Source organism: Siphateles boraxobius, unplaced genomic scaffold (genome assembly GCF_051911475.1).
Source record: "Siphateles boraxobius isolate OS27281-9 unplaced genomic scaffold, OSU_SipBor_1 204, whole genome shotgun sequence".
Taxonomy (NCBI): domain Eukaryota; kingdom Metazoa; phylum Chordata; class Actinopteri; order Cypriniformes; family Leuciscidae; genus Siphateles; species Siphateles boraxobius.
The window spans coordinates 797,434-824,420 of record NW_027508816.1 but is presented as its reverse complement, the minus strand read 5'-3'; the positions used below and the strand labels follow the sequence as shown (position 1 = coordinate 824,420).

Sequence of the window (26,987 nt, the reverse complement as noted above, 5' to 3'; positions counted from 1 at the left end):
CGTATGGAGACGAGTTTGTTGAGGATCAGTGCCGATGGATGTCATGTCGATGAGGCGTCCACAGGGAGAGTCTAGTGGACACAAGCTCAGCTGACACTTCAGGGATGCGTTTTGGTAGGTGCAGGTCCTCACTCTGATCTGGATACGGCCCGGGTCCAGCTGATTACAGTAAACTTTGGAATAAACAGAAAGACTAACATTAGCGTAGATGCCATTCTTCTTATGATGTAACGAGTACATCAGGCGTTAAATGAAGTATTCCCGGTTCCGGCTGACCTAATTTATGCAGCCTAATAATCATTTAACAGATTTGATTAATAGGAATGTATAATTTTCTATGTGAATGCCAGGTAAAAGAGATGTGTTTTTAGTCTAGATTTTAACTGACAGACTGTGTCTGCTTCCCGGACAATGTAAGGAAGATTGTTCCAGAGTTTTGGTGCTAAATAGGAAAAGGATCTACCGCCAGCAGTCGATTTAGATATTCTAGGTATTATCAACTGGCCAGAGTTTTGAGATCGCAATAGACGTGAAGGACTATAATGCGTTAAGAGCTCGCTCAAGTACTGCGGAGCTAAACCATTTAGTACATTGTAAGTAATCAGCAATATTTTAAATGCCAATGCAGTGTTGACAGAACCGGGCTAATATGGTCGTACTTCCTGGTTCTGGTAAGAACTCTAGCGGCTGCGTTTTGAACTAGCTGTAGTTTGTTTATTAAGCGTGCAGGGCAACCACCCAGTAGAGCATAACAATAATCTAGCTTTGATGTCACGAACGCATGAACTAACTGTTCCTCATTTTTGATTGAAAGCATATGTCGTAATTTAAATATATTTTTAAGATGGAAGAATGCGTTTTTACAGATGCTAAAAATGTGGCTTTAAAATGAAGTTTTAATTGTGAGTTAAAGTTTGTGAGTTAAAATTCTGTAATGTGATGTGGTCGCTACCAAAATATTACTATACAGAAAATGTGCCATCACAACCGAAACATGGATGTTTTGTCTAAAATAAAGTATATTGAATTATCAACTAAGATGTTATTATAGTGTTTGGTTCAATGTATATTCAAACTAATGAATCCTTAACCCTCTGGGGTCTGAGGTGTTTTTGGGGTCCTTGAGATGTTTTGACATGCTCTGACATTTGTGCTTTTTTCAGTTGCTTATAAACATATTAATTGCAAAGGTGTAATTACACTCTATTTAGCACAAACAGGGCTACCATAATATGTGAGCAAGATGTATGTACATGTTTGTATTTTTGAGAGAATATTGTTTATGCATGGTTATTGAAAAAACTAAAACTTAAAGTGTCTGAAATAAGGCCACAAAACACATACTAAATATGTGTCCACAAGACTTTTGACTAATGGGCATTGTTGCCTAGAGTTTTTGCTTCAAAATGATCTGAAAATCATCCTGCCTAATCATTTACACAAAACAATACATTGATTTAAATTTTATAAGACATCTTTTGTTTGGAAAGGCAATATGCGTGGAGGCGTGTTCACACCTGAGAAGACAAAGGCCAGATAATGAGCCCTATAATGAGCTGCATATTAATAAGCCTTTCACACAGCTGTGTCACTGGGTACCAAAGAATGCGACCTCGGACAAAATAAATATTATATATATATATATATATATATATATATATATATTACAATTAGAAATTGTAACCAATTATAAATAGGTTACAATTACAACAACAATTTTAACAATATTTCAAGTGTATTCTTTCTTTGTAAAAAGTATACATTTTATCATACGTATTAAAAAAGGTAAGGATTCATTAGTTTGAATATTGGAACAAACACTAAATAACATCTTAGTTGATAATGCAATATACCTACTTTATTTTTGACAAAACATCCCATACTATAGTATATTTAACATATGAGCAGAAATTGGCGAACAAAAGCCTATTTAATGTGACAGTAGTCTTTTTTTCAGTCAAAACTTTATAATCTATCCAAAACTAATCACGAAATCTTGTCAAAACATTCATATTTAGTCTGTAACATATCGTGTTTATGATATTATATTAGCATGTTAATTTGCAGTTTGTTGCTTATACAGACATTTTATTTCAACATATTTCAGTCTATTTTTACTCATCTTAGTAGGATAGCAATATAGTTTGGATGTGTTCATGTACATGTTTACTAATGTAGGTGCGAGAGTGAATGAACGGCACAGACACACGCTGTATAACTGTAGTTAACGTGCGGGCGTCTATGCCGTTCATTCATCATTTAGCCTACACACAGACACGCAATTCATATTTAAACAGTCTTTTTGCGGTTTACAGACATCGCGATTTGAACAAAGCACTTAAGAATAAATGACTTACTACATCAGCTGGATCCGTTGCTCCTCGAAATGAAACTGCCAGCACTTCTGGTACATTTTCCAGGGTTATTAGATAGTATTACTCCTCACAGCGTAGGGATACGCTGTGTACATAGCTCTAGTAAGATACTTACTAAACTTGATCTGTTTTATAATCCAGCTGGTGGGCGTTGGTATGTTTGAATGGCTTGCCTTAGATCATTTGCGTTTGAATACCGCGCGCTCTCCGTGGGCGTGGCACATTAATGCGTAATTAGGTATAATGAGCTGGAAAGAAAAAGACTGACATCTCTATCTTTTCAAACAGATTACATAAACTTAGAATATTTGTTTTTTTATATAAATTAATTCATTTAAAAGAAGAGAGTTCAAGCTTCATTATGGAAAAACACTCATGCCTGTATGACGAGTATTCGCGGAATTACAGTTAATTTTCGGACGCGTTTCAGAATGGACTTCACTGACAGAGAGAAGGCAAAACTAGCATCATGTTTATTTTTCTTTATTTGACTAAAAGCACAATACTTTGTTTATATTGTGAGTATACACAAAAAAAATACACACTTAACAGGATCGAATTATGTATAACACTAACACAAAAGATTAAAATCAACAGAGTATTTTGAGTCTCTTTTGCACTGATAACCTCAGAGGGTTACATTTTAAAATCAGTAAGATTAACTTAATACCTTTTACAAAGAAAGATTAGATTTAAAATACAATAAATCTTATAAATTACACTTGAAATATTGTTAAAATTGTAATTGTTATTAATTTACCTGTGGAAACCTTTTTTTAAAATAGCAAAAAATATGTTTACAATGTAGATGTAAATAAAATGTGAAAAGGTCAATATAAGCCTTATTAAATTATTATTGTATTTCGGTAGTGACAAATTTGGGGAGAGGGAAAAATATTCCAAAACTTTCTGAAAATACAATATGATAATTAACTCCACAATTACTAGAAATGTGTACCTTGGATATTAAACAACTTGCATATACAAAATGTATGGAAAAAATTCAAGACGTTTCCAACTATGACTTTGAACCAATTCTGTAGAATGGCCCATATACTGAATGACACATAAGGAAATAGGGATTTCAGACAGAGCTGTTTTGCTTTCCATTGGGGTGAATAAAGCCTAGTGTTTGCGCATCAAAGACCAGTCTGATCCTCTGAGCAATTCAACTAGATAAAAAAACAACTGTACAATTGTTTGCTGGAATCCAAAAAAAAAAGTTGTTTAGGGTAATTCGTCAGAGCCTGGGTTAGAGGTGTTCTCTTTAGGTCATCTCTCATGACATCTCTCTTTGAGATCTTGGCATTGCTAAGGTCACGCTGTCCACTCTCAGACTTTCACCTGGAGTGTTGCACAGGTTTTCATTCTGGGTGACTGCAGATACCGCTAATAAGATCTGCAGGCACCGAAGCAGGGGTGGGGAAATAGCTTGTTGTAAGCATGAATACCCCTCTCCACAATGCCAGACATCAAGCAATGTTCAGGCAGGACCAGGAGTAGCTAGCAGCCATATCCTCAAGGTTAGAACATCTGGGTGTGGCCCGTAAAAGCCCAATCGTGTGTTATTGGTTTCCTGGGACTATAAGTATTACCATTCAGAGTGCTAGAGTGGTTTCCATTAGGTCCCTGAATAACTCAGAAGCGGAAGGTACAAGGAACCCAAATGGGTAATTTCATTTATCTTTTCTCATCTAGATATTCTCTAAGGTTTTTCTGACTATTATCAGCATACCATGTGAACTGGTGCATACAGATCTTATAGAGGGTAATTTGCACGGGTCATTCTTAAAAAAACATTTATATTTGTCCATTTATATTTATGCATTTAACTGTTTTGTTTATCCAAAGCGGCTTATGTTGCATTTAATCTTTCTCAGTTCATGAATTCCATGAGAACTGAACCCATGGCCTTGACATTATGCTTTAAAATCATTAACATGCAGCCTGGGTGACACTTGCCCTTAGTACTCAACTCTTTCATTATGAAATGCTTTGAGCCACAATTCAAAGACTGTATTTTGCTCCATACTCCACAATTTACTTGATCTACTGCAGTTTGCCTACCACCCAAACAGAACTATGGACAATGATATAACACCAATACTACATGCCACCGTTTCCCACTTAAATCACATGAAGGGAAAAATTATATTAGGCTGATATAAGTTTGTTACAGGTAAGCATTCAAGACTAATCTCCATCAGAATTGTCTCCAATCTCCGGACTAAGTTCCTCAATCTGCCTGCAGGTCCTGGATTTCCTAATTGTTAGACACATCCTCTCACATCCTAAACACTGGCTCTCCCCAGGGAATGGAAACTGATAAAATCTGCTGATGGCATTGTAGTGGTAGGCCTAATTTTGGACAGTGATAAAGGAGATGGAGAATCTGGCATGGGGATCCTATATTCTTTCCTCTCACTTGTCTACCTCACTAACTGCACTTCCCAAAGGCATCATAAGCCTAAGTAGCTCATAAAGACTATTGGTGCAAATGATTTCTGAAATATACTTAGGCTTATAATGCTTTTGAAATGCCAGTCAGTCTGTTGCTTTCCACCCTGGCACATCCCTAATGCACAGTGTTGCACAGCAATACTTTTACCATCCCAGATGTCAGAAGTTCAGAATTTGCCTCAAATAAAAAGCTTCATCTGGGACAGCATCACTGTCTAGAACTGCATCTCACAGGCCCTTCAGAGAGGGAAACGTTCATCACCAGGAGTGATTTATCCTCCATATGCACATGGGCTCTAGAAAGTGCAGGATAAGAACCAAGATAACCAGTTGTGCATAAAAAGTTCTATGGGCTGCTAATGCTGTCATGCACATGCATTTTTATAAATTGTGTAGAGTGACAACCTACACACCAGTGAGCATAAATATATAAATGTCTTATATAAAAAGAAAGATGACTTTCTTCATCTTTCAGATCATCTTTCTTTTTATATAAGACATTTGCATTGCATTGACTTCTGGGAGGCACATCGTTGAGTTGCATGCACTCTTTGTGAATGCTGATTCATGCAAAATTTCTCCTGGTTGGTCTTGCTCCCAAATTTAGGCGTTCCTGACTAAGTTGATTAAACTGGGATTGGTTTGTTCAAGAATAGAAATCCCTTTGTGTCATTTCTTTTCCTCAGAGGAGAACAGAAAACACTGTTTATGCCCACTGACAGTTCGTTTAGATGGGACAAACACAAAGCTTCAGACAAACAGCTTTTTGTATGTACTGCATTATCGTTGCAACTGCTGTCTCATGAAGTAACCGATATTTGGATCGTCATATTCACGTTCTACTAAAGCAGTGTTTCACATGTGATAATGAGCTGATGAGTTGAATCAGGTGTGTTTGATTAGGGAGACAAAGAAAATGTGCAGTGTTGGGGGTCCTTCTGGAGCAGGTTAGAGAAACACTGCACTAGAGGAATGGCTGCATCTCTGTTGATGACTGGGCTTCTCTGCACAAGCTTGTGTGATTTGGCTGAATGTTTCTAGGTTCTCTCACAAATGTGATGTTGGAGGGTGAATCTCAGAACTTGGCGAAATTCCAGGTGTCCTGAATGCTTGAGAGTGTTTAAGTGACCTCAGGTGTTTTGGGTTTTTGAAGTATTACATGAAGTGATTTACAGGACACGGATCACATAATGAGGGTTGCGTGTGGTTTTTGCAGGAGAGGTAACTGGATCGCACTGAAGATGAGGAAGCTCATCAAGCCGAAGAGTCGTGAGCGCATGCGCTCTCTTACACAGACCCCGTCCCGCTCGGAGTCCAGTGAAGGGTTCCTGACGCTGCCCCACCCAGACAGCCAGGACAGCTCGTCCGTGGGCTCTGGGTCCAACTCGCTGGAGGATTCGCTCGCAAACCGCAACAGCAGTGAGTATATGCACTCTTCCTACAGTCTGAGAGTTTGAACATTGTTTAGAGAGTTACTTCACTCCGGAACCACTCTGATTCAGAGTTTAGAGAGATACTTCACTCCTGAATCACTCTGATTCAGAGTTTAGAGAGTTACTTCACTCCAGAATCACTCTGATTCAGAGTTTAGAGAGATACTTCACTCCTGAATCACTCTGATTGATTCAGAGATTAGAGAGATACTTCACTCCTGAATCACTCTGATTGATTCAGTGGGGCTTTTCACATTTGAACTAGTTAACCCTGGGTCATTGATTTACACTGCTCATAATTTATCCAGGGTTAACAATTAATCTGGGGTATTCATAAACCTATGTTTCACACTCTGTACATTCCTAAATCCTGGGTTACTGTCCTTATTTGCATAATTCCGGTATCAGTGTCACTGATTGGACAAACGCCGCACGCGACCTGTTTACATAAAGGCTCAAGCATATCGCATCCTCATATTATATATTGCCGACTAAACTATTAAGTTTTTCCTGAATGTACTTTTCAGATTATAATGGTAAGATTGAAACTGTCACTTCTTCAGTCCAATTGTCATGTTTTCCATCACCATTTGACACGTGGCGTTTCTCTGACAATCCAAATCATGTGAATGTGAGGCACAGGATTGGTTGTGTGTTGCTAAGCATCTAGATCACATCACTTCACACTGCACACGTTTTGCACTGCAATGTGGGGTTAACAGTGCAAAAACGTCTATAATTCTGCTCCGGAGCAGGACTTCATAACCCCGGGTAAAAAGCGCTGCTAACCTTTTTCTAAATTACAAGTGTAAAACGTTCCTTTACCCAGGGTTAAAAAAGTGGTTTAGAACGATGATAACCTGGTGCAGTCAGAAAAGCCCCAATGAGTGACTGAGTAATCTGACTGATTCTGATTCTTTCGACTAATATCCGAAAGGAGAACCAATGTGTGTCCGACTCATGGTCTGGCTGGTAGTGCGTTAGTGGCGCGTGCGGGTTTAAAATTAAGAAATGTTCCGTCGTCACTTATGTGCCCCCAAATCGTTTTCCAAAAGAATCAATTTGTTTGTTGTTAATTTTTTCAGCCAAAGCTATTTATGAAGTCGGATAACACAGTGTGATATAAAGTTGGGTAACACTTTACAATAAGGCTTCATTTGTTAACATAATTTAATGCATTAATTGGAATAGGAACTAACTATAAGTAATATGTTGTTATATAATTTACTAATCTTTGTTAATGTTAGTTAATAAAAATGCCATTGTTCATTGTTTCATGATGAGCTCATATCTCAGTTTGAGTATGTTAAGAGGAAACATGTATGATGTATAATTGCGTAGTTTCAGCCTGACGTTTTCTCTTGTTTTTTTCTTCCTTTCTTTTGTGAAGGGAAGAGAGCTGAGAAAACCCAAACGCAGGTTTCCTCTAACGGTACGCTGTCAGTCAGCCCATGAACACTCTGCATTTGTGTTCATCTCTATTAAAAGGTGCAATTCAAACAGTATGATTGACTGTAATCCAGCGCTCGTCTGCAGTGTCATTCATACAGCTGTGCGTGAGAGCGGCTGAGTGATAATGTGTGTCATTGCACCCTTTAATGATCATTCCCTGTTGTGCTGTTGGCATTACATAGTAGCCACGTTTCCATCACCCTTCAAATTGAGCACATTGAAAATTGAAAATACTCCCAATGGAAACATCAATTTTGCAAAAACTCCCATATATTGCAAAAAAGTTTTTACGCTTACATGAGGTGGTTTTTCAGGCAATTCGAAAAAGGAATATTTCTCAAAATTGTAATGGAAACAGTTTTTGCGCATTCACAGGTCACCTGACATATGTAAAAGTTGATCATTCTCTTAAGAAGGCACGGTATGTTTGGACAGTAAACGAGACAGAGTTCTTAATTAAACTCATAAAAGACAAAAGAGTTACGGAAATACTGAATTCTAACCAACAAAGAAATGCCACAATTTATCAGGAGCTCTAAGCAGATATGAGGGGAAAACACCCAGAAACTCCTCACATGTGCCGCTCACAAATATAAGGGTCTTTCCTTCCCATTAATGTTGGAAAACACGCCTACGTCTCCTTCCATTAATAATAATGGCTAGTGCGGTGACTGATATACATAAACCTACTAACATCTGTTGCCAGGATTTTTGGAATGATTTTTGGAACGTTTTAGTACCATAACTTCGGTTCATGGAAACGCAGTCATTTCCCAATAGTTTTTTATTGATGTTTAGAAAATATCGCAATAGTTTTGCGCAACTCTGTAATGGAAACGCGGCTAGTGTGACGTACGTTTCACCGCTCGCTCACTACATGTGTGTCCCTGTGACCTGCAGCTGTGATGGATGTTAACCACATGTGCATCAGTTAGTTTGACACTGTTGTCTTGCTAACACCCGTCTGTTCTCTCCTCCCGCTCGTTGCGTTTCTCCGATGACAGCGCTGAAAAAGCTTCCGTTCATGAGGAACCGATCCAAGGAGAAAGACAGAGTGAAGGCCGTCTACCGCCGCTCTATGTGTAAGAAATTCGATGGTCCACACCCATCGTCCACACCCATCATGCTCTTCTCTTACTGTCCGTCTCTTCTGCAGTGGCGTCTCTCATTATTGATCATCATCAGATATTTCACACACATGCAGTCCTCATTCTCTTGTGATGTGATGTCATGGATGTTAGAGTTAATGTTCGTCTTTTCTGATGCAGAAACGGAGATTTAAAGTACTAGTTAGTGTCCTCCTAACACACGGTTTAAGTGTCACACTGCCTGCTAGACTTCAATTATTAAATATTAGACTGTAAACACTGTTTACATGATGGTTAATAGATTCATGAGTTAGATTTGACTGTGCTAATAGACCTTATGCTGCTTTACTAGCATTATAACCACTTGTGGAGTCGTGTTATTCTCTACATCTCATGTGCCAGTGAAGCATCCTGTGGTGTTTACTGCATCGTCACTCCATGAATACTTTCAGTATTTGCTCTTCATGTCTCTTTCTTTTCTCCGCTGTTACTTCACCGTGTTAATGCTGTGTGTGTGTGTGTGTGTGTGTGTGTGTGTGTGTGTGTGTGTGTGTGTGTGTGTGTGTGTGTGTGTGTGTGTGTGTGTGTGTGTGTGTGTGTGTGTCAGCCATGAACGACCTGCTGCAGACGATGGCTGTGTCCGAGGGTCAGTGGTCCAGCAGCACGGATCATCTGGAAGCTCCCGATGGGAAGGAGTTTGGATCCATGGTCTATTCCAGCGCTGCTGCTGATTACGCCAGCCTGAGCCTGATCCGCGGCGCTCGATACCGCACCAATACAGGTAGAGTTCACCATCACTGAAACGATACAGGTAGACTTTACCTTTACCACACAGATACAGGTAGAGTTCACCACACAGATACAGGTAGAGTTCAGTTCACCACACAGATACAGGTAGAGTTCACCACACAGACACAGGTAGAGTTCAGTTCACCGCACAGATACAGGTAGAGTTCACCACACAGACACAGGTAGAGTTCCGTTCACCACACAGACACAGGTAGAGTTCAGTTCGCCAGACAGATACAGGTGGAGTTCAACACACAGATACAGTTAGAGTTCACCGCACAGATGCAGGTAGAGTTCAGTTCATCACACAGATACAGGTAGAGTTCACCACACAGACACAGGTAGAGTTCAGTTCACCGCACAGATACAGGTGGAGTTCAACACACAGATACAGGTAGAGTTCACCGCACAGATGCAGGTAGAGTTCAGTTCATCACACAGATACAGGTAGAGTTCACCACACAGACACAGGTAGAGTTCAGTTCGCCACACAGATACAGGTGGAGTTCAACACACAGATACAGGTAGAGTTCACCGCACAGATGCAGGTAGAGTTCAGTTCATCACACAGACACAGGTAGAGTTCACCACACAGATACAGGTAGAGTTCCATTCACCACACAGATACAGGTAGAGTTCAGTTAGCCACACAGATACAGGTGGAGTTCAACACACAGACACAGGTAGAGTTCACCACACAGATGCAGGTAGAGTTCACCACACAGAGACAGGTAGAGTTCACCGCACAGATACAGGTAGAGTTCACCACACAGATGCAGGTAGAGTTCACCACACAGATGCAGGTAGAGTTCACCGCACAGATACAGGTAGAGTTCACCACACAGACACAGGTAGAGTTCACCACACAGATGCAGGTAGAGTTCACCGCACAGATACAGGTAGAGTTCACCACACAGATACAGGTAGAGTTCAGTTCACCACACAGATACAGGTAGAGTTCACCACACAGATACAGGTAGAGTTCACCACACAGATGCAGGTAGAGTTCACCACACAGATGCAGGTAGAGTTCACCGCACAGATACAGGTAGAGTTCACCACACAGACACAGGTAGAGTTCACCGCACAGACACAGGTAGAGTTCACCACACAGATACAGGTAGAGTTCACCACACAGATGCAGGTAGAGTTCACCACACAGAGACAGGTAGAGTTCACCGCACAGATACAGGTAGAGTTCACCACACAGATGCAGGTAGAGTTCACCACACAGATGCAGGTAGAGTTCACCGCACAGATACAGGTAGAGTTCAGTTCACCACACAGATACAGGTAGAGTTCACCACACAGATACAAGTAGAGTTCACCACACAGATACACGTAGAGTTCACCGCACAGATACAGGTAGAGTTCACCACACAGATGCAGGTAGAGTTAAGTTCACCACACAGATGCAGGTAGAGTTCAGTTCACCGCACAGACACAGGTAGAGTTCACCGCACAGATACAGGTAGAGTTCACCACACAGATACAGGTAGAGTTCACCACACAGATGCAGGTAGAGTTCAGTTCACCACACAGATACAGGTAGAGTTCAGTTCACCGCACAGACACAGGTAGAGTTCAGTTCACCACACAGATGCAGGTAGAGTTCAGTTCACCCCAGAGATGCAGGTAGAGTTCAGTTCACCACACAGATACAGGTAGAGTTCACCACACAGATGCAGGTAGAGTTCAGTTCACCACACAGATGCAGGTAGAGTTCAGTTCACCACACAGATGCAGGTAGAGTTCAGTTCACCACACAGATGCAGGTAGAGTTCAGTTCACCCCAGAGATGCAGGTAGAGTTCAGTTCACCACACAGATACAGGTAGAGTTCAGTTCACCACACAGATGCAGGTAGAGTTCAGTTCACCACACAGATACAGGTAGAGTTCAGTTCACCACACAGATACAGGTAGAGTTCAGTTCACCACACAGATGCAGGTAGAGTTCAGTTCACCAGACAGATGCAGGTAGAGTTCAGTTCACCACACAGATACAGGTAGAGTTCACCGCACAGATGCAGGTAGACTTCAGTTCACCACACAGATGCAGGTAGAGTTCAGTTCACCGCACAGATACAGGTAGAGTTCACCACACAGATACAAGTAGAGTTCACCACACAGATACACGTAGAGTTCACCACACAGATGCAGGTAGAGTTCAGTTCACCACACAGATACAGGTAGAGTTCACCACACAGATACAAGTAGAGTTCACCACACAGATACACGTAGAGTTCACCGCACAGATACAGGTAGAGTTCACCACACAGATGCAGGTAGAGTTAAGTTCACCACACAGATGCAGGTAGAGTTCAGTTCACCGCACCGACACAGGTAGAGTTCACCGCACAGATACAGGTAGAGTTCACCACACAGATACAGGTAGAGTTCACCACACAGATGCAGGTAGAGTTCAGTTCACCACACAGATACAGGTAGAGTTCAGTTCACCGCACAGACACAGGTAGAGTTCACCACACAGATGCAGGTAGAGTTCAGTTCACCACACAGATGCAGGTAGAGTTCAGTTCACCACACAGATGCAGGTAGAGTTCAGTTCACCACACAGATGCAGGTAGAGTTCAGTTCACCCCAGAGATGCAGGTAGAGTTCAGTTCACCACACAGATACAGGTAGAGTTCAGTTCACCACACAGATGCAGGTAGAGTTCAGTTCACCACACAGATACAGGTAGAGTTCAGTTCACCACACAGATGCAGGTAGAGTTCAGTTCACCACACAGATACAGGTAGAGTTCAGTTCACCACACAGATACAGGTAGAGTTCAGTTCACCACACAGATACAGGTAGAGTTCAGTTCACCACACAGATGCAGGTAGAGTTCAGTTCACCAGACAGATGCAGGTAAAGTTCAGTTCACCACACAGATACAGGTAGAGTTCACCGCACAGATGCAGGTAGACTTCAGTTCACCACACAGATGCAGGTAGAGTTCAGTTCACCACACAGATGCAGGTAGAGTTCAGTTCACCAGACAGATGCAGGTAGAGTTCAGTTCACCACACAGATACAGGTAGAGTTCACCGCACAGATACAGGTAGACTTCAGTTCCCCACACAGATACAGGTAGAGTTCACCACACAGATACAGGTAGAGTTCAGTTCACCACACAGATACAGGTAGAGTTCAGTTCACCACACAGATGCAGGTAGAGTTCAGTTCACCACACAGATACAGGTAGACTTCAGTTCACCACACAGATACAGGTAGAGTTCACCACACAGATGCAGGTAGAGTTCAGTTCACCACACAGATGCAGGTAGAGTTCAGTTCACCCCAGAGATGCAGGTAGAGTTCACCACACAGATACAGTTAGAGTTCAGTTCACCACACAGATGCAGGTAGAGTTCAGTTCACCACACAGATGCAGGTAGAGTTCAGTTCACCACACAGATACAGGTAGAGTTCACCACACAGATACAGGTAGAGTTCACCGCACAGATGCAGGTAGAGTCCAGTTCACCACACAGATACAGGTAGAGTTCACCACACAGATGCAGGTAGAGTTCAGTTCACCACACAGATACAGGTAGAGTTCACCACACAGATACAGGTAGAGTTCACCGCACAGATGCAGGTAGAGTCCAGTTCACCACACAGATACAGGTAGAGTTCACCACACAGATGCAGGTAGAGTTCAGTTCACCACACAGATACAGGTAGAGTTCAGTTCACCACACAGATACAGGTAGAGTTCACCACACAGATACAGTTAGAGTTCAGTTCACCACACAGATACAGTTAGAGTTCAGTTCACCACACAGATACAGGTAGAGTTCAGTTCACCACACAGATACAGGTAGAGTTCAGTTCACCCCAGAGATGCAGGTAGAGTTCACCACACAGATACAGGTAGAGTTCAGTTCACCCCAGAGATGCAGGTAGAGTTCACCACACAGATACAGTTAGAGTTCAGTTCACCACACAGATACAGTTAGAGTTCAGTTCACCACACAGATGCAGGTAGAGTTCAGTTCACCACACAGATGCAGGTAGAGTTCACCACACAGATACAGTTAGAGTTCAGTTCACCACACAGATGCAGGTAGACTTCAGTTCACCACACAGATGCAGGTAGAGTTCAGTTCACCACACAGATACAGGTAGACTTCAGTTCACCACACAGATACAGGTAGAGTTCACCACACAGATACAGGTAGAGTTGAGTTCACCACACAGATACAGGTAGAGTTCAGTTCACCACACAGATGCAGGTAGAGTTCAGTTCACCACACAGATGCAGGTAGACTTCAGTTCACCACACAGATACAGGTAGAGTTCAGTTCACCACACAGATGCAGGTAGAGTTCAGTTCACCACACAGATGCAGGTAGAGTTCACCACACAGATACAGTTAGAGTTCAGTTCACCACACAGATGCAGGTAGAGTTCAGTTCACCAGACAGATACAGTTAGAGTTCAGTTCACCACACAGATGCAGGTAGAGTTCAGTTCACCACACAGATGCAGGTAGAGTTCACCACACAGATACAGTTAGAGTTCAGTTCACCACACAGATGCAGGTAGACTTCAGTTCACCACACAGATGCAGGTAGAGTTCAGTTCACCACACAGATACAGGTAGACTTCAGTTCACCACACAGATGCAGGTAGAGTTCAGTTCACCACACAGATACAGGTAGAGTTCACCGCACAGATACAGGTAGACTTCAGTTCCCCACACAGATACAGGTAGAGTTCACCACACAGATACAGGTAGAGTTCAGTTCACCACACAGATACAGGTAGAGTTCAGTTCACCACACAGATGCAGGTAGAGTTCAGTTCACCACACAGATACAGGTAGACTTCAGTTCACCACACAGATACAGGTAGAGTTCACCACACAGATGCAGGTAGAGTTCAGTTCACCACACAGATGCAGGTAGAGTTCAGTTCACCCCAGAGATGCAGGTAGAGTTCACCACACAGATACAGTTAGAGTTCAGTTCACCACACAGATGCAGGTAGAGTTCAGTTCACCACACAGATGCAGGTAGAGTTCAGTTCACCACACAGATACAGGTAGAGTTCACCACACAGATACAGGTAGAGTTCACCGCACAGATGCAGGTAGAGTCCAGTTCACCACACAGATACAGGTAGAGTTCACCACACAGATGCAGGTAGAGTTCAGTTCACCGCACAGATGCAGGTAGAGTTCAGTTCACCCCAGAGATGCAGGTAGAGTTCACCACACAGATACAGTTAGAGTTCAGTTCACCACACAGATACAGTTAGAGTTCAGTTCACCACACAGATGCAGGTAGAGTTCAGTTCACCACACAGATACAGGTAGAGTTCAGTTCACCACACAGATACAGGTAGAGTTCACCACACAGATACAGTTAGAGTTCAGTTCACCACACAGATACAGTTAGAGTTCAGTTCACCACACAGATACAGGTAGAGTTCAGTTCACCACACAGATACAGGTAGAGTTCAGTTCACCCCAGAGATGCAGGTAGAGTTCACCACACAGATACAGTTAGAGTTCAGTTCACCACACAGATACAGTTAGAGTTCAGTTCACCACACAGATGCAGGTAGAGTTCAGTTCACCACACAGATGCAGGTAGAGTTCACCACACAGATACAGTTAGAGTTCAGTTCACCACACAGATGCAGGTAGACTTCAGTTCACCACACAGATGCAGGTAGAGTTCAGTTCACCACACAGATGCAGGTAGACTTCAGTTCACCACACAGATACAGGTAGAGTTCACCACACAGATACAGGTAGAGTTGAGTTCACCACACAGATACAGGTAGAGTTCAGTTCACCACACAGATGCAGGTAGAGTTCAGTTCACCACACAGATGCAGGTAGACTTCAGTTCACCACACAGATACAGGTAGAGTTCAGTTCACCACACAGATGCAGGTAGAGTTCAGTTCACCACACAGATGCAGGTAGAGTTCACCACACAGATACAGTTAGAGTTCAGTTCACCACACAGATGCAGGTAGAGTTCAGTTCACCACACAGATACAGTTAGAGTTCAGTTCACCACACAGATGCAGGTAGAGTTCAGTTCACCACACAGATGCAGGTAGAGTTCACCACACAGATACAGTTAGAGTTCAGTTCACCACACAGATGCAGGTAGACTTCAGTTCACCACACAGATGCAGGTAGAGTTCAGTTCACCACACAGATACAGGTAGACTTCAGTTCACCACACAGATACAGGTAGAGTTCACCACACAGATACAGGTAGAGTTGAGTTCACCACACAGATACAGGTAGAGTTCAGTTCACCACACAGATGCAGGTAGAGTTCAGTTCACCACACAGATGCAGGTAGACTTCAGTTCACCACACAGATGCAGGTAGAGTTCAGTTCACCACACAGATACAGGTAGAGTTCAGTTCACCACACAGATGCAGGTAGAGTTCAGTTCACCACACAGATACAGGTAAACTTCAGTTCATCACACAGATACAGGTAGAGTTCACCACTCAGATGCAGGTAGAGTTCAGTTCACCACACAGATACAGGTAGAGTTCAGTTCACCCCAGAGATGCAGGTAGAGTTCACCACACAGATACAGGTAGAGTTCAGTTCACCACACAGATGCAGGTAGAGTTCAGTTCACCACACAGATGCAGGTAGAGTTCAGTTCACCACACAGATACAGGTAGAGTTCAGTTCACCACACAGATGCAGGTAGAGTTCACCACACATATACAGGTAGAGTTCAGTTCACCACACAGATGCAGGTAGAGTTCAGTTCACCACACAGATGCAGGTAGAGTTCACCACACAGATACAGGTAGAGTTCACCACACAGATGCAGGTAGAGTTCACCACACAGACGCAGGTTGAGTTCACCACACAGCTGCAGGTAGAGTTCACCACACAGATACAGGTAGAGTTCACCATACAGATACAGGTAGAGTTCAGTTCACCGCACAGACACAGGTAGAGTTCACCACACAGATACAGGTAGAGTTCAGTTCACCGCACAGACACAGGTAGAGTTCATCGCACAGATACAGGTAGAGTTCAATACACAGATACAGGTAGAGTTCACCGCACAGATACAGGTAGAGTTCACCACACAGATACAGGTAGAGTTCACCACACAGATACAGGTAGAGTTCATCGCACAGATACAGGTAGAGTTCAATACACAGATACAGGTAGAGTTCACCGCACAGATACAGGTAGAGTTCACCACACAGATGCAGGTAGAGTTCAGCACACAGATACAGGTAGAGTTCAGTTCACCACACAGATACAGGTAGAGTTCACCACACAGATACAGGTAGAGTTCAGTTCACCGAAAAGACACAAGTAGAGTTCACCGCACAGATACAGGTAGAGTTCACCGCACAGATACAGGTAGAGTTCACCGCACAGATACAGGTAGAGTTCAGTTCACCACACAGATACAGGTAGAGTTCAGTTCACCACACAGATACAGGTAGAGTTCACCACACAGATACAGGTAGAGTTCAGTTCACCACACAGACACAGGTAGAGTTCACCACACAGACACAGGTAGAGTTCACCACACAGATGCAGGTAGAGTTCACCACACAGATACAGGTAGAGTTCACCGCACAGATACAGGTAGAGTTCACCACACAGATGCAGGTAGAGTTCACCGCACAGATACAGGTAGAGTTCACCACACAGATACAGGTAGAGTTCACCACACAGACACAGGTAGAGTTCACAACACAGATATAGGTAGAGTTCACCGCACAGATACAGGTAGAGTTCACCGCACAGATACAGGTAGAGTTCACCACACAGATACAGGTAGAGTTCACCACACAGATGCAGGTAGAGTTCAGTTCACCACACAGATGCAGGTAGAGTTCAGTTCACCATACATATACAGGTAGAGTTCACCACACAGATACAGGTAGAGTTCACCACATAGATACAGGTAGAGTTCAGTTCACCGCACAGACACAGGTAGAGTTCACCGCACAGATACAGGTAGAGTTCACCACACAGATGCAGGTAGAGTTCACCACACAGATACAGGTAGAGTTCACCACACAGACACAGGTTGAGTTCACCACACAGATGCAGGTAGAGTTCACCACACAGATACAGGTAGAGTTCACCGCACAGATACAGGGAGAGTTCACCACACAGATACAGGTAGAGTTCAGTTCACCGCACAGATACAGGTAGAGTTCAGTTCACCGCACAGACACAGGCAGAGTTCACCACACAGATACAGGTAGAGTTCACCGCACAGATACAGGTAGAGTTCACCGCACAGATACAGGTAGAGTTCACCGCACAGATACAGGTAGAGTTCACCGCACAGATACAGGTAGAGTTCACCGCACAGATACAGGTAGAGTTCAGTTCACCACACAGATACAGGTAGAGTTCAGTTCACCACACAGATACAGGTAGAGTTCAGTTCACCACACAGATACAGGTAGAGTTCAGTTCACCACGCAGATACAGGTAGAGTTCACCACACAGATACAGGTAGAGTTCACCACACAGATACAGGTAGAGTTCAGTTCACCGCACAGACGCAGGTAGAGTTCCCCACACAGATGCAGGTAGAGTTCAGTTCACCACAAAGATACAGGTAGAGTTCAGTTCACCACACAGATACAGGTAGAGTTCACCGCACAGATGCAGGTAGAGTTCAGTTCACCACACAGATACAGGTAGAGTTCAGTTCACCACACAGATGCAGGTAGAGTTCAGTTCACCACACAGATGCAGGTAGAGTTCAGTTCACCACACAGATGCAGGTAGAGTTCCCCACACAGATACAGGTAGAGTTCAGTTCACCACACAGATACAGGTAGAGTTCAGTTCACCACACAGATGCAGGTAGAGTTCAGTTCACCACACGGATACAGGTAGAGTTCAGTTCACCACACAGATGCAGGTAGAGTTCAGTTCACCACACAGATACAGGTAGAGTTCAGTTCACCACACAGATGCAGGTAGAGTTCAGTTCACCACACGGATACAGGTAGAGTTCAGTTCACCACACAGATGCAGGTAGAGTTCAGTTCACCACACAGATACAGGTAGAGTTCACCACACAGATACAGGTAGAGTTCACCACACAGATACAGGTAGAGTTTACCACACAGATACAGGTAGAGTTCAGTTCACCGCACAGACACAGGTAGAGTTCACCGCACAGATACAGGTAGAGTTCACCACACAGATACAGGTAGCGTTCACCACACAGACACAGGTAGAGTTCACCACACAGATGCAGGTAGAGTTCACCACACAGATACAGGTAGAGTTCACCGCACAGATACAGGTAGAGTTCACCACACAGATACAGGTAGAGTTCAGTTCACCGCACAGACACAGGTAGAGTTCACCGCACAGATACAGGTAGAGTTCACCGCACAGATACAGGTAGAGTTCACCACACAGATACAGGTAGAGTTCACCGCACAGATACAGGTAGAGTTCACCGCACAGCTACCGGTAGAGTTCACCTCACAGATCCAGGTAGAGTTCAGTTCACCACACATATACAGGTAGAGTTCACCACACAGATACAGGTAGAGTTCACCACACAGATACAGGTAGAGTTCACCGCACAGATACAGGTAGAGTTCAGTACACCACACAGATACAGGTAGAGTTTACCACACAGATACAGGTAGAGTTCACCACACAGATACAGGTAGAGTTCGCCACACAGATTCAGGTAGAGTACACTGCACAGATACAGGTACAGTTCAGTTCACCACACAGATGCAGGTAGAGTTCAGTTCACCGCACAGATACAGGTAGAGTTCAGTTCACCGCAAAGATACAGGTAGAGTTTAGTTAACCGCACAGATACAGGTAGAGTTCAGTTAACCGCACAGACACAGGTAGAGTTCACCACACAGATACAGGTAGAGTTCACCACACAAATACAGGTAGAGTTCAGTTCACCACACAGATACAGGTAGAGTTCACCGCACAGATACAGGTAGAGTTCACCACACAGATACAGGTAGAGTTCACCACACAGATACAGGTAGAGTTCAGCGCACACATACAGGTAGAGTTCACCTCACAGATCCAGGTAGAGTCCAGTTCACCACACAGATACAGGTAGAGTTCACCACACAGATACAGGTAGAGTTCAGTTCACCGCACAGATACAGGTAGAGTTCAGTTCACCACACAGGTACAGGTAGAGTTCACCACACAGATACAGGTAGAGTTCACTGCACAGATACAGGTAGAGTTCACTGCACTGATACAGGTAGAGTTCAGTTCACCACACAGTTACAGGTAGAGTTCAGTTCACCACACGGATACAGGTAGAGTTCAGTTCACCACACGGATACAGGTAGAGTTCAGTACACCACACAGATACAGGTAGAGTTCAGTTCACCACACAGATACAGGTAGAGTTCACCACACAGATACAGGTAGAGTTCACTGCACAGATACAGGTAGAGTTCAGTTCACCACACAGATACAAGTAGAGTTCACCACACAGATACAGGTAGAGTTCAGTTCACCACACAGATACAGGTATAGTTCAGTTCACCACACAGATACAGGTAGAGTTCACCACACAGATACAGGTAGAGTTCACCGCACAGATACAGGTAGAGTTCAGTTCACCACATAGATACAGGTAGAGTTCACCACACAGATACAGGTAGAGTTCAGTTCACCACACAGATGCAGGTAGAGTTCAGTTCACCGAACAGATCCAGGTAGAGTTCAGTTCACCACACAGATGCAGGTAGAGTTCAGTTCACCGCACAGATACAGGTAGAGTTCAGTTCACCACACAGATACAGGTAGAGTTCAGTTCACCACACAGATGCAGGTAGAGTTCAGTTCACCGCACAGATACAGGTAGAGTTCAGTTCACCGCACAGATCCAGGTAGAGTTCAGTTCACCACACAGATGCAGGTAGAGTTCAGTTCACTGCACAGATACAGGTAGAGTTCAGTTCACCACACAGATGCAGGTAGAGTTCAGTTCACCGCACAGATGCAGGTAGAGTTCAGTTCACCGCACAGATACAGGTAGAGTTCAGTTCACCCTACAGATACAGGTAGAGTTCACCAAACAGATACAGGTAGAGTTCACCACACAGATACAGGTAGAGTTCACCACACAGATACAGGTAGAGTTCACCACACAGATACAGGTAGAGTTCAGTTCACCACACAGATACAGGTAGAGTTCAGTTCACCACACAGATAAAGGTAGAGTTCACCACACAGATACAGGTAGAGTTCAGTTCACTACACAGATACAGGTAGAGTTCAGTTCACCACACAGATACAGGTAGAGTTCACCACACAGATACAGGTAGAGTTCACTTTACAGATACAGGTAGAGGGTCAGTTCATCACACAGATACAAGTAGAGTTCACCACACAGATACAGGTAGAGTTCAGTTCACCACACAGATACAGGTAGAGTTCAGTTCACCACACAGATACAGGTAGAGTTCAGTTCACCACACAGATACAGTTAGAGTTCAGTTCACCACACAGATACAGGTAGAGTTCACCGCACAGATACAGGTAGAGTTCAGTTCACCACACAGATACAGGTAGAGTTCAGTTCACCACACAGATACAGGTAGAGTTCACCACACAGATACAGGTAGAGTTCAGTTCACCACACAGATACAGTTAGAGTTCAGTTCACCACACAGATACAGGTAGAGTTCACCACACAGATACAGGTAGAGTTCAGTTCACCACACAGATACAGGTAGAGTTCAGTTCACCACACAGATACAGGTAGAGTTCAGTTCACCGCACAGATACAGGTAGAGTTCAGTTCACCACAAAAATGCAGGTAGAGTTCAGTTCACCGCACAGATACAGGTAGAGTTCAGTTCACCACACAGATGCAGGTAGAGTTCACCGCACAGATACAGGTAGAGTTCAGTTCACCACACAAATGCAGGTAGAGTTCAGTTCACCGCACAGATACAGGTAGAGTTCAGTTCACCACACAGATACTAGTAGAGTTGAGTTCACCACACAGATGCAGGTAGAGTTCACCGCACAGATACAGGTAGAGTTCACTGCACAGATACAGGTAGAGGGTCAGTTCATCACACAGATACAAGTAGAGTTCACCACACAGATACAGGTAGAGTTCAGTTCACCACACAGATACAGGTAGAGTTCAGTTCACCACACAGATACAGGTAGAGTTCAGTTCACCACACAGATACAGTTAGAGTTCAGTTCACCACACAGATACAGGTAGAGTTCACCACACAGATACAGGTAGAGTTCAGTTCACCACACAGATACAGGTAGAGTTCAGTTCACCACACAGATACAGGTAGAGTTCACCACACAGATACAGGTAGAGTTCAGTTCACCACACAGATACAGTTAGAGTTCAGTTCACCACACAGATACAGGTAGAGTTCACCACACAGATACAGGTAGAGTTCAGTTCACCACACAGATACAGGTAGAGTTCAGTTCACCACACAGATACCGGTAGAGTTCAGTTCACCACAAAAATGCAGGTAGAGTTCAGTTCACCGCACAGATACAGGTAGAGTTCAGTTCACCACACAGATGCAGGTAGAGTTCACCGCACAGATACAGGTAGAGTTCAGTTCACCGCACAGATACAGGTAGAGTTCAGTTCACCGCACAGATACAGGTAGAGTTCAGTTCACCACACAGATGCAGGTAGAGTTCACCACACAGATACAGGTAGAGTTCAGTTCACCGCACAGATACAGGTAGAGTTCAGTTCACCGCACAGATACAGGTAGAGTTCAGTTCACCGCACAGATACAGGTAGAGTTCAGTTCACCACACAGATGCAGGTAGAGTTCACCACACAGATACAGGTAGAGTTCACCACACAGATACAGGTAGAGTTCACCACACAGATGCAGGTAGAGTTCACCGCACAGATACAGGTAGAGTTCAGTTCACCGCACAGATACAGGTAGAGTTCAGTTCACCGCACAGATACAGGTAGAGTTCAGTTCACCACACAGATACTGGTAGAGTTGAGTTCACCACACAGATACAGGTAGAGTTCACCACACAGATGCAGGTAGAGTTCACCACACAGATACAGGTAGAGTTCACCGCACAGATACAGGTAGAGTTCAGTTCACCGCACAGATACAGGTAGAGTTCACCACACAGATGCAGGTAGAGTTCACCGCACAGATACAGGTAGAGTTCAGTTCACCGCACAGATACAGGTAGAGTTCAGTTCACCACACAGATGCAGGTAGAGTTCACCACACAGATACAGGTAGAGTTCACCACACAGATACAGGTAGAGTTCACTGCACAGATACAGGTAGAGTTCAGTTCACCACACAGATGCAGGTAGAGTTCACCGCACAGATACAGGTAGAGTTCAGTTCACCGCACAGATACAGGTAGAGTTCAGTTCACCGCACAGATACAGGTAGAGTTCAGTTCACCACACAGATACTGGTAGAGTTGAGTTCACCACACAGATACAGGTAGAGTTCACCACACAGATGCAGGTAGAGTTCACCACACAGATGCAGGTAGAGTTCACCGCACAGATACAGGTAGAGTTCAGTTCACCGCACAGATACAGGTAGAGTTCACCACACAGATGCAGGTAGAGTTCACCACACAAATGCAGGTAGAGTTCAGTTCACCGCACAGATACAGGTAGAGTTCAGTTCACCGCACAGATACAGGTAGAGTTCAGTTCACCACACAGATACTGGTAGAGTTGAGTTCACCACACAGATACAGGTAGAGTTCACCACACAGATGCAGGTAGAGTTCACCGCACAGATACAGGTAGAGTTCAGTTCACCACACAGATACAGGTAGAGTTCAGTTCACCGCACAGATACAGGTAGAGTTCACCACACAGATGCAGGTAGAGTTCAGTTCACCACACAGATACAGGTAGAGTTCACCACACAGATGCAGGTAGAGTTCACCGCACAGATACAGGTAGAGTTCAGTTCACCACACAGATACAGGTAGAGTTCAGTTCACCACACAGATACAGGTAGAGTTCAGGTCACCACACAGATGCAGGTAGAGTTCAGTTCACCACACAGATGCAGGTAGAGTTCAGGTCACCACACAGATGCAGGTAGAGTTCACCACACAGATGCAGGTAGAGTTCACCGCACAGATACAGGTAGAGTTCAGTTCACCGCACAGATACAGGTAGAGTTCAGGTCACCACACAGATGCAGGTAGAGTTCACCACACAGATACAGGTAGAGTTCACCGCACAGATACAGGTAGAGTTCAGGTCACCACACAGATGCAGGTAGAGTTCACCACACAGATGCAGGTAGAGTTCACCGCACAGATACAGGTAGAGTTCAGTTCACCACACAGATACAGGTAGAGTTCACCACACAGATGCAGGTAGAGTTCACCGCACAGATACAGGTAGAGTTCAGTTCACCACACAGATACAGGTAGAGTTCAGTTCACCACACAGATGCAGGTAGAGTTCAGGTCACCACACAGATGCAGGTAGAGTTCACCGCACAGATACAGGTAGAGTTCACCGCACAGATACAGGTAGAGTTCAGTTCACCACACAGATGCAGGTAGAGTTCACCGCACAGATACAGGTAGAGTTCAGTTCACCACACAGATACAGGTAGAGTTCAGTTCACCACACAGATACTGGTAGAGTTGAGTTCACCACACAGATGCAGGTAGAGTTCACCACACAGATACAGGTAGAGTTCACCGCACAGATACAGGTAGAGTTCAGTTCACCGCACAGACACAGGTAGAGTTCACAAGATGCCATTAAAATACAGCCGTAATACTTGAAAATAAATTGTACCATTGAAGATAAGTCCGTCTGTGAAGTTTCTCTCCACCCAATCACATTTTCATTCAGTTGGTGAATCAAAATGAAGCTAATGTGCATTTAAAATTCTAAACCATAAGATTATATATATGTATATATAATGAATTTAAATATAATCATTTAACCTTTTCTTAAAAATAATGGCTAAAATGTGAGGTTTATCGTTTTATGGAACTTTTTTCCATAAAAAAGTTGTTTTTTCCATGAATGTTACCATAGTTCTTCCTCTACCACCCATGTGGTATTAGCTGTTAAGTTCAAGTCAGGTGGTTTATTAACCCTGATGATTGAGTCGCTCCTGTAGTGCTGTGATGACATCATTGAGCCGCTCTCTTGTCCGCGCAGGTAACGCCATATCCAGTGATGACATCACTCAGGTGTCCTCAGAGGAGTTGAGTGTGCTGCGAGCTCAGGGTGAGTGTGTGTGGAGCCGTCTCACGCTGACCTGAGCAACACTGCCAGAGCTTCATGCATTTACACTCCTCTCTAATGTGATCTTTACAGAGAAGTCATCTAGATTTCATTATGATCCTGGCTTTAGTTATTAGGGCTCAAGTCAGCTTTATTTCTACAGCGCTTTATTCAATACAGATTGTTTCAGAGCAGCCTCACAGTGATAAACAGGAGATGTATGCATTTGGGCTGTTGTTCAACTTTAGTAAGTTCAGTGTGGATTCAGTTCTGTTGTAAATATCATCAATTATTAAATTAGTTCATTACATCTATAAAAGCAGCTCTGGAAAAAATTAAAATGCTGACAACAAAACAAAAACATTGTGCAGTGACAATTTGCAATTTAGTCACTAGAGTTGTCAGAAAGTATCGACGTCTGTAATAAGTCGGTACCTGAAATTTTGAAACTGAGCGCAGTTGAGCGGAATCGTAAACGCCTCTGATTGGCCATTGTGCTGATCAGATATGTCTGTAATTGGCTACAATGTGTCACAATTTTACAATTTCAGTACAGATTTGGTACCAAAGTCATGATGATCTGTTCATATACTCTAATGCTCTGGATCTCAGTCAATCTTTCAGTCATTTTCTTCATGTCTGGTGTCTATTTTATTAAATAAATATTGAGTTAAATCCTCGTTTATCACTATAGTTTTGATGTGTTATCTTGTTTTATTCATTGTGTGCCTGTAACATGGCTGTGATTTATAATATTTAACTGTATATAATATTATTAACCATGTTTGTTTGAATTGCCTAGCTATTATACATTTAATTAACTATATAATTATATCTTTAAAGCAGCTAGAATTTTCTTGTTAGTAGCTTGTAGTGAGTGTGTTTGTAAGGTTATCGGCGTGTGACGCTCTGTGTGCGTGTGTGTGTGTGTGTGTGTGTCAGGCGTGATGAACGGCAGTGCGAGCGCAGCTCACAGCGAGAGCAGTGGAGACGTCAGTGTGTGTTTGGACAGTCCCGTGAGGATGACATCATCGCAGCTCAGCGCTCAGGACGGCTCACACAGGGTTAAACCTGAGAGGGTTTCCCTGCAGCAGTTCCTGACCGAGAGCACAGACCCGGCAGAGGTGACGCATCACAGACACACACACACACCCCTACACCATCACAACACTTACAAACCGCAGCACTAGTCTTGCACGCTCAGACTGTAGAAACACACTCACACAGGAAGAGACGGGTATGTAGACCAACCCGTCACGGTCTGGCTTGTTTTTCCAATTTAACTGAAATCAGTGATGCCACATTAATAGAGCAGCTTGAAAAAACCCATCTGTGACCTTGTGAATCACTGTCCATATCAGTGTAAACGACCAAATGATTTCAGACTGAAACTCAAGCCTGCTGGACACAAACACACACTCACTCTCACACACACATATACACAGACGCTCACACACACTACCGGTCAAAGGTTTGGCGTCGGTAAGATATTTTTTATGTTTCTGAAAGAGTCTTTTCTCCTCACCAAGGCTGTATTTATTTGATCAGAAATACAGTATAAACAGTGAAATATTATTCCAATGTAAATCAGCTGTTTTCTATGTGAATATATAGTTCAGATTTCTGTGTAAACCGTCATACATTTCATTTCTCAGGATTTTTTGATGAACAGAAAGAGCGCATTTTGTACTGTCTTTAGGCTCTTTCATACCAAGGAAAATAATTATAACAATAACAAGAACACCAAAGATATGGTTTTAAAAATCATTCTAAATGTAAAAGAAAAGAGTCCATAGCAAAACTACAATGAAAACAAGACAGACGAACGATAGAAGCATTGACAGCCAATCAGAATCCATCCTGTTTTAACGAGCTCAAGCATTTAAAGCGACAGATATCGTCCGCTGGTGTGGACCATAGACTGTAAAAAAAGATGGACGACTCCCCTTCGCTCTCTTCCATTGGTGAGAAGTGAAGCCGCCAGTGTCCCGATATGGCGCTGACATCTTGGGACTTGAGTCTGCGCAGTAGCAATCTCGGGACCAGAACAGCGCAGTAGTGAACAGGAAGTAAAGCCACGAAATCAACGCCCCGCCCCCACACTCGCCGAATACACTCTCCCAGTCCCTGCACTTTTTTT

The 26,987-nt window shown here is 43.5% G+C and overlaps 1 protein-coding gene across 7 annotated transcripts in view; it reads left to right on the top strand.

The window, feature by feature from the left end:
- The window catches only part of ccdc88ab (coiled-coil domain containing 88Ab), a 134,352-nt gene that overhangs the window by 94,995 nt on the left and 12,370 nt on the right, over positions 1-26,987 (top strand). For 3 of the 7 annotated variants that reach the window (XM_077237553.1, XM_077237550.1, XM_077237554.1), the window contains exons 25-29: positions 6,052-6,254; positions 8,725-8,802; positions 9,416-9,589; positions 24,782-24,850; positions 25,790-25,971. In XM_077237553.1, the coding sequence (XP_077093668.1) occupies positions 6,052-6,254; positions 8,725-8,802; positions 9,416-9,589; positions 24,782-24,850; positions 25,790-25,971 (706 nt within the window). Of the gene's footprint in view, positions 1-6,051; positions 6,255-7,658; positions 7,701-8,724; positions 8,803-9,415; positions 9,590-24,781; positions 24,851-25,789; positions 25,972-26,987 lie in introns of all 7 variants that reach the window. The other 4 variants (XM_077237552.1, XM_077237549.1, XM_077237555.1 and 1 more) reach the window with 2 other exon arrangements.